At 38.1% G+C, this 9,396-nt stretch overlaps 3 protein-coding genes across 4 annotated transcripts; all 3 read right to left on the minus strand.

Moving 5' to 3' along the window:
• Window positions 335-2,254, minus strand: LOC18766562. Its single transcript, XM_020553556.1, has one exon. It carries the CDS (start codon window positions 2,252-2,254, stop codon window positions 335-337), a length of 1,920 nt encoding a protein of 639 aa, XP_020409145.1.
• Window positions 3,576-5,468, minus strand: LOC18766929 (probable E3 ubiquitin-protein ligase RHY1A). Its single transcript, XM_007201823.2, has 3 exons — window positions 5,074-5,468; window positions 4,813-4,982; window positions 3,576-4,287 (listed from the first exon to the last, which is right to left on the minus strand). The coding sequence occupies exons 1-3, from the start codon at window positions 5,287-5,289 to the stop codon at window positions 3,834-3,836; spliced, it is 840 nt and encodes a 279-aa protein (XP_007201885.1). The 5' UTR covers window positions 5,290-5,468; the 3' UTR covers window positions 3,576-3,833.
• LOC109950692 lies at window positions 6,081-6,980 on the minus strand. Of its 2 annotated transcripts, none has more exons than XM_020570587.1 (2): window positions 6,873-6,980; window positions 6,081-6,781 (listed from the first exon to the last, which is right to left on the minus strand). In XM_020570587.1, exons 1-2 carry the CDS (start codon window positions 6,917-6,919, stop codon window positions 6,472-6,474), a joined length of 357 nt encoding a protein of 118 aa, XP_020426176.1. In that variant the 5' UTR covers window positions 6,920-6,980; the 3' UTR covers window positions 6,081-6,471. The 2 variants fall into 2 exon arrangements, with proteins under 2 accessions (XP_020426176.1, XP_020426175.1); XM_020570586.1 differs by having other exon boundaries at window positions 6,081-6,793; window positions 6,873-6,971.

Raw genomic sequence — 9,396 nt, forward strand, 5'->3', positions numbered from 1 at the left:
AGAATAAATATCGTAGATGCTCATGGCAGAAAGGAACATAAATTTATTCTCTTTTTTAAAAAAATAAATAATTTAAAAAAAAACTTTGAAAGTGCATTTGAGCAGCATTCGACTTGTTTTTGGTAGTGTTCGTTGGTCCTTAATTCTGAAAACAGATTTTCAAAAACCAAAACTAACAGCAATGGAATTGAATTGCAAAAGAAATTTGGAATTCAGCCTCTGCAATTATGTACAGAAAATCAACCAAATGCAGGAGAAGCCAAACCATTCTTAGAAGAACAAGGCAGTCAAAATCTAATGAAACATTAATCATTCTTTGTCAAGGAACATAAACTCAATCAAATACAAGAAGGTTATCGAATTCTGGTCCTGAAATTGCACATTTCATCACATCCTCTGCTCTAGGAATGCATTTCTGTACATCAATACCATAAGGTGCTTGGATCTGATGAGCTGCGTATGGTCTTGAATCTGACTCTCCATTCAAGAACATAGTGAGCATATTGTTTGAAAACCCAGTTAAAATAAGACCTACTTTATGGTTCTCCTTCAATGGGCAATTAATAACCTCTGGCTCACGCATGCCACCATTAAGATTCCAAAAAACCATATCTTGCAGAGTCTGATACCCTCTTCTTCTGTAATTCTTCAAAGCCTTTCTATAATTGTCCCGCCAATCGCATTTGAAGGCTTTCCGAAAATCCGTGTTGGTGAACACAAAAATCCTCTTGGGCATCTTTTCAGGGCTTAGATTTTGTGAGGTTGCAGTGGCCAAGATTTGGTTGTAAACTGCTAAGAAGTCCAATTTCACAGAACACTCTATCCCCTTGGACTGAAGATTTATCCGCCTCATGAACTCGCACTTGGACTGAAGATTTTCTCCTTCGATCTTGCAAAGCTTGGGAGAAAGGCTAAAGGGAAAAACCATTCCATTCCATGGATTTTCACTCAGTTCTGAAATCAATAACCCCATGCCAATGCAAACCATATCCTCGTATGTCTTTCTCATGCTCTCTTGGATGTCACATACGGCAAGACAATTCCTCAGCTTCCCTTTGTTTGAAAAATCTTGGACTAGTGTCTGCCATTCAAGCTCTGATCTTTCATTATGTTCCTTGTTCATGTACAAGAAAGGAAATACTATTTGGTGTGGAAGTCTTAGCCCATCACCAATGCTTACCCGGAAAAATTCAACAACGTTTATATAAAGCTTAAATTGAGATTTGCTTCCATTTTCGCCTCCATTTTCCATCAAATACAATGTGCTTTCATATTCTCTCTCATTGCTCAGGATCCTCCTGTATCTTCTCAAACCAGCCAGGGCCTTAGGGTCTTGGGATAATAGCCCTGGTACAGTAGGAACATATCTGATCTTCCTTGATGATGATGATGATTCTAGCACTTTGCGCAGAGGAACAAGTACTTGTTTCCTCAAACGATCACGAACCCTGTAAGCGTAATGAGCTTCTTCAAGCTCACTGTACTCTTCATAGTCATGGCGTGGGAAAATTCTCTTTGCTATGTTTTCACACAGCAGGGTTGCTCTGTCATAACCAGAATTAACTGAAGCACAAAATTTGTAAGCAAAACTGATTTTTTCGATCTCACCAGACTCCAGAAACCTGAGATCCGATGTCAAAAAATGTGCAAACATCTCCGAGATTCGATCATGCAAGTTTCGATAATCCGGGTCACTTTGGTACCTCTCGACCGCCATTTTAGCCCTGCCAATGCGAGTATCTGTGCCAGTTATCTCTTCTCTGTTCTTCTCCTCAACCCCAGTTTCTTCCTTGTACGGATAACTCTGATAAAAGTCATCTTCGTCAGAATCATAATATGCATAGTCATAATTGATTATTCCATTCTTCTTTGATTTTGCTTTTGCTTCTGCTTCCTTCATCGGGTCTTCCAAAACAAAATAGAGAAACCCCAATAGATCTTTGAACCAACCTTTACCCCCCAAAGCCATGACATTCAGCGACAGGGTTAAAGGGTGGTTTTTGTGCACCCACAACAAGTCAAGCCTCTCCACCATTCGAAGAGCAAATATGAGCTTGAAAGTGGAGAGAGGGTCAAACTTCCATGCCTCTTCTTCATAATAAATCAGATCCCGCTGGATCCCCCCGAAGTACCAGTACTCGGGAGGGGTCTTTTTCCGGGTGTGATCAGCAGTGTATCGGCTGGCTTTGAAGAAAAATGTAATGCACGGGTTTGAGGTTGGGTGTGAAGACTGCCTAGATTGGCCTCTACCCATTGAAGGGCCTGGTTCATAGGTTGTCTTAAGCGTAAGGTCGAAGATGTCCGGGAAGGGGTTAGGCCGGCAGAGAGCCGATGGCCCAGAAGATAATCTTGAGAAGGAGGAGCCATAGTTGGGTATGGAGAGAGAGATGCAGGGTTTAGGGTTTAGGGTTTTGAAAGAATTGGAGAATGCTGGGAAGATCTGTTGCGGCAGAGAGAGATATTAGATTTGTTTGTGGCTAATTTATAGGATGAAATTACTTGGGCATCAAGTCTAAGTGGAGGTGATAAAGTAACTGATCTTGGCCAAAAGTTGCTTTTTTCAATTATTTATTGGATTTTCAATTTTTCTTTTGAAAAATTAAATGAGATTTTTTATTTAAACCCCTACTTTTCTTTGTTCACCCCAATACTTAAATCATTAAGTTGTAAGTTTTAACACAATATAAAAAGCCAAAAAACGTCATCCAACTTAATACTTAACCATAGTACATCTATTCACACACCCCACCACTCTACATAATAAGTTTTAGAAAAATGCAAATTCCTCACCACTCTTGATATCCTTGAGATCCGATGCATTGAAGCACCTTGTGCAGCTAGGCGATTAGGTTCCACAACTGTAGAAGATTCTTTCCAAGGCTTGAAGAGAAAGATCAGTCATGACAAAATCTCATATATACTACAAATACTTTTACTTCAAACGGATGCCTAGCACAAGAAGAAAATCTCATGTATTTTTGCTTCAAACTGATGCCTTCAAACCGTCCTTAAATTGATGCCTAGCACATACTTTTGCTTCAAACTTTCACCCCAAACAAAATCTCATGTATACTACAAATATTGTTTAATGATTTAAATATTAAAGTGAACAAAGAAAATTGTGGGATATAAATAAATTTTTTTTTATTTCTTATTTTTTTAGCTTGGGGTGTATTTAAGAGTAGTTTGGAAAGATAGTGGGGTTTTCTTAGAAATTGTGAAAATTTAAATTAAAAATTGGGGTAAAGTTAGAACATAGGGTAAACTAAAAGAAGTGTAGTGTTTAAATAAAAAATCTCAATTAAATTTGCAGACCCTTGTCCAATCTCCGTTTGAGGAAGTGAACCAAAGGAGGAGAGAGAGAGAGAGAGAGATTCGCGGAGTGGACCGGATCTGGCCATGTGGCGGCAGCGGAGATAGAAAGAGAGAGGAAAGGTTCAGAGGGCGTGGAGAGAGAGAGTGACGGCGGAAGAAGAGAGAATAAATAGGCGATGTAAGGTTCTCATCTAAGTTCACTTACATTTTTTACTACCAAAATCACGCTCTTTTCAAATTCTATTTAAAACTAGCTGACCTTTACATGCTTTGCAAGGCTTCATCAGTTTTTTTTTATAAAGTTTAGGGAAGATGTAAAATCTAGCTTACCTTTACCTGCTTTACAACTATTGTAAATTAAGTTACAAAACATGGATTGAAAGTATACACCAAGTATGCAAGACAAAACACAACAACGATTCGTTGCATCTAATAGAAAGCATCACCATAATTTGGTGGTCAAGTTCCAAAACTTTTCCTGCAAATGAGCACCCAAGCAACAATCATCTCAACAGAAACTATGTGGTCCTTTTATCAGTGTGACTATTTACAACTATAACTCTTCGGCAATATGGGCAGTCCCCTCGAATTCGAACCCAGGGACCCAAGCAGACAGCATGGAATCTATGCGCACAAGGCAAGTTTATAAGCTCATCTCCATCTAGGAAGCTCTCCAGGCAGATACTACAATCTCGGGATGCCCTTAAAACCAACCTGTCAACATCCCTTTCTGAGCTGCTGAAAAGCTCAGGGCTCAGACAATCAAGGACCTCTTGAGTGAGACCCGGAGGCTTCTTGTTTGCTTCTTGCAAGAGTTGCTGCCTTTCAATTTGGGAGCCCAAGTTAGTGAAAGGATAGGCACCGGCTGACCGACCAGTCAAAATTTCATTACCCCAATCCCTTACATCAAGGGGACTTGATTCATCACCATGCACTAGCCCACTTCCGTAAACGTTCAATGCTCTACGATGCCTAAATAAAGCCAAACAGAACAAGGAAATTTCATCAGAGTCAATACGAAGAGGCAGGTTTTTTAAATTTAGGCAAGGAAGTTGCTATCATCTCTACATGGGTGCTTAACCAGTTGATGGATGCTGAGTTACACGCCAAACAATAGATCATAATGCTCGGCTTAGACGGGCTGACAATCGTCAATTGGTAATTGGTGTGCATCCCACAACCAATTGGTAACTGGTGGAGAGTTCTCATAATTTTATACATTGAGATCATGCAATGCTCAGAATATCTAAGCACGGTAAAATTCCACAGCAAGATTCATTGTGAAGTCTAGTCTTAATCTCCAAATTAACTTGAGTGTTACCAATAAATGGGCAATAATTTGCAGCCAGCATCCAAATTTCAGCTCCTAAGTACATGTATAATCCATTAGAATTGCTAATATGCTATTGTAATTGGTAAACAAGAAACAAAGCTAGCTATTTTCCTCAAAAGAAGTACAATTTGGAGGCATTAACATGCAGAGCAGCAGAAACTGACCTGGTTTGTGAAGGAGGCATCCCTCTCAGCCTCTCAAGAAGCCTTTCCCTAGCGAGCAAAACAGACCCAGGAAGCCTCTCGTTCCCGCTCAACCCGGGACTGCTTGCACCGACCCCATTTCCCGAACCCGAGTGGGCCCCACCTTGCTCAGCCCCAATTGCGGCTCGCTCCTGACCAACCAAACCCAAAAGCGCACGGATTTAAGAAATTACGAAATTCAATTGCAGAATTTGAAATTAAAAAAAGAAAGAAAAAAGTTACCGGAAGGGAGGCGCGGTGGCGGAGATGGCGAGGGGTTCGGCGGAGGAGAGGATCGCAGCCGTCGGATTCATGATGGTGATTGTGATGGCGACGGTTGTGATTGTGGTTTCGATCGGGAAGAGGAGGAGGGAGAGAATCGAACCCTAGATCGTGGGTGGCGGTTCGGCTGTTGTAGCGAGACCTCCGGTTGTAGAAAAGCTCCGATGCGCTCGTCATGCACACACACACACACCAAACAGCGTTCTTTAACCTCACGCTCCAAGAAACGATTCTTGTTTCTGTCTGATGTTGATGGATTGACAGTGTTTTTTTGCAGAAACGGTTGGGGAAGAAGAAGGGACGGTACTCAAAACTCTCCACCTTAAAAACGCGGTAGCTGAAGACTGAAGAGCATTTTATAGTAATGTTTTTTATTTATTGGTTGGAAATGGCTTGTTTTTTGTTGCTTTTTTGGTACGTTTTTTCTGATTTGGAAAGGATAGGATTGAGATGAGGACGCGTGTCAGTGAGAGAAGGAATTTCGTGGATTTTAGGCGTTGGATTCAGATTATATTTATTGCTTTTTTTGGTCAAAGATATTTATTGCGTTTTTTATATTTTTGGGTAATGATATTTATCGCGTTTAACCAGTATTTATCGGAGAAAATATCTTTGATGAGATGGATTGGATTGAATTGGATAGTGACTTGAAAATAGACAACCAGCTTTTGCTTTTTTCTTTGAACAAAAATAGAGCTTTTGCTTTTTCTTGTTAAAATAAAAAGGAGGAAGTTGATGTTAGGCCCAAAACACAAACGCTGTAGATACAAGCAAGCCAGCCTTTCTTACCAACTTGGAAAAGAAAAACTTGTCTATACATGTTTCATTGATGACGTGTGTCTTACGTGGTCGTAAAACATATATAGGCAAGTTTTTCTGCCATAATACGGATTCAATTTTTAACCCAAAAAAAAAATACTGCTTCATACGTGGTCGTGAATATAGATTAAGATGTATATTGCCAAAGGGATCATATTCGATGATCGTATAATAAAACAGTTGATTTATATACTTATTACATCAATTATTTAATTAGCGAACAATTTGTGTGTTACTATATTGTAAACATGGAAGCCAAATTTTGCAAATATTGCACGAACTGGGGAATATTGTACTCGTGTACGTAGCCATGCATGTGTATGTACATATCCAAAGAGTACAATTTATACAAGGGCTAGCTTAATATATATATATTATATATATGATATTGTTCGTAAGGGCACCGATCTTATTTAAACAGTAAGTCCGGCCACAATATACAATTAGGCCATATGATTCACAATAAACCCTTTCTAATAATATTAGATACTTCAGTTTTATAGATATAGTGATGATTGAATATATTTTTCTCAAATGAGCTCACATATGCATGTACCGATAGTAATGATCCGGAGAAGTGTCCGGGTCGGGTTTCTCGAGTACTCCATCGACGTTCCGGAGCCAGAAAGTCTGGTTGAGAGAAGCAGCTTCCTTGGGGACATCATCCATCACCCCTTCATGCCCTTTGGGAACATATATTCCTGTTCTTGGATGTGGAACCCAGTTGCACATCCATGATGGGCTGCCACTACCAGTCTCCTCACTGTCACTCTCATTTCTGCTTGAAATTTTCTCTGCAGCTCCCTTCATCTTGCTGAATTGACGTTGATGATCCACTCTCTTAGCTTCCCTGCAGTATGAAGTGTCGCACATGCATATCATTATGCCCCCAAAACTAAACCAGTTGTACCATCTTAACTGACCATGTATAAAAACATTACCTAACCAGAAACATCTTTGATTTTGCCACCCCGCTGCCTCTTGTCATGTCCCTCAGCAATCACCTAGCTATTATCACAAATTTGTATATGCCAAGGCTTATATATGCCTGTATGCATGCGATATATATATATATATAATAGACGGAGGAATATGTTCTATATGGTGAAGGTTTATGCAGCGAAGGGCGTTCAAAGAAGAGAAAAAAAGAAGCATTGGGTGCCAAGAAACTGATGGCTCTAAAGAAGTTCAAATGATAAATGTGCCTTGTGCTGATTTGGTGCTCTTCGTTTAAGTACAATTGGAATATATTGTTCTTAAAACATGCGTGACCGTACACATTCTTTTTTTCTGCAGATGTGACGTCTGGTTGCTGCCCAAGTACTGCACGTGTCAGTTCCTCTTTGGTGGATTATGAATAACCCTAGCTTTGTTGGAAATTAATCTAGGTGATGCACGATTAGGAATATCTTTGTGAAGTTGAACGCGATAGCCCAAATCTTCACATCAATGATCATGACCAACACTAGTCACACTCAACTCATATCACTGTCATTTTTCTATAAAAATATAGTTATATAAGTTTCTTTTCTTTCAATGACTGTCGTTTATGATCTATGTTAAACTTATCTTTCAATAACTGTCGTTTATGATCTATGTTAAACTTATTTTTCAATAACTGTCGTTTATGATTTATGTTATCAGCTACTGCTTAATTAAGATAAAATTCTTTTTAGAAACTTTGATGGTATCGGTATAAGAATAAATTTATTAGTTATAGAAGGCATTAAGCTTATTCTAGGAAAGTGTCATGAATAGTATCAAGAAAAACTCAAAATTTTAAACAAATCTTTTAAATGTGTCATATGATAGCTCACTTGAGCGAGTTTGATTAACCTTGCATGCTCAAAGATACGTCGTACATATATACACCGAACCAATTATGATTTTTTATTCGTACTTGAACAAATTAACCACCTATTTCCACTTTCCATCCTAGAGAATAAATCATAAGGAATCATATTGCAATCAAAATTTCTGTTTTGGGTAAAAGATTGAATTGAATACACTAACATTTTTGCTTTCGCACATAATCTCTAAAGAGGAACCTTCCCACATAAGTCAAGTTTTCAAAAAATCATAGCCACTTCTCTCTCAAAAAACACTCTATAGTCGTTTTCACTTTGAGGAGGAGGAAGTCACTGTTCTTCCTCCCCTCTCCCCCTTCTTTCTTCCTCAAAGGCAGAGCCAATGAAAGCCCACAAGGGTCAGCTGACCCTTTTGAAATTCCATAAATAACCTTGCATTCATTACTATTTACCCTTTGCATATAATTTATTATTAAAATATGACCCTTCTCAACTTTCCTTTTTTCTTTTCTTTACTATTCTTTTTAAATAACTTAATTAAAGAATTACTAACCTAAAAGTTAAAGCAGGCAACCGAATGGGAGATATATGGATGAATGACAGCTTGATCATATACATTGAGAAAGATACATTTGATATTATTAATGATAATGAAGTGATTATGAAAAGATTTCAAGAGATGAAAACTCTTCGAGGACGATTGTGAATGTATTGGAATGACATATGAGTTATTACTAAAGACTTTGTATTATTAGATAAATTTATCTTGTTATGAGATTATTTTATTTTTTGAGGTTGACCCTCCTCGATGAATTTTCTGGCCCCGTCATTGCTCTTCCTACCTTCTCCTTTTCCCCTTAATTTTTAGAGACAGAAGGTTTCCCCTATTTATCTTCGTTTTTTTATTTATTTATGATTTTCCTCCACTCATCACATGCGAATACGCCTCGGCATCGGATCTCCACCTACGTTTCTGTGTCGGATCTCTACCACAATCAATTTTGTTGTTTCTTTATATTTGGAATAAGTTGTAGAGACTCTTTGGCTTTTCTGTGTAGTTTTCATCTCTTCTTTGTGAAAGCTTTCCACATCTCCTTTGTGAGAGTTTTATTTGTATTGTTATGGCTTGATTTTTTCAAGCTTTATCTACTTTTGGTTATTTGCACTCTTAGTTGGGATGATTATGCTAGAGATTCTTCAATCATGCATGATAGTTAGTGGTAGAGCCCCATATAGTCTTAATTTTGATGTTAGATCGCTCCATTATTGTAATGGCCATTTGTGACTAGTTTGCATTGGCTCTTTGTGGCTAGTGACATCTTTGCTTGAATTATAAATGCAATTTCATTAATTAAAAAAATATAAATAAATAAATAAGAGGAACCTTCCCCTTCGGCCAAGCCAAAATTACATTCTTTTTTATGAAGGCCAAGCCAATTACCTTTGAGTACTTGTCCTTGACACATAAGTTCAAACGACATTACATTGGCTAGGAAAGGTACACAAACAAATATCATACTTCTTAATTAATCTTACAAATAAAAAAAATATAAAAAGAAGGCAAGAGTGTAAAAATAATTGTTATTGACCACTTAAGTTATAAGTTTTTATGAGTGCCGTATAACTTAGTTTTTTGAATTTTTCACCTTTATTTGTG

This window comes from Prunus persica, chromosome G8 (assembly GCF_000346465.2).
Source record: "Prunus persica cultivar Lovell chromosome G8, Prunus_persica_NCBIv2, whole genome shotgun sequence".
NCBI classification, from domain to species: Eukaryota; Viridiplantae; Streptophyta; class Magnoliopsida; order Rosales; family Rosaceae; genus Prunus; species Prunus persica.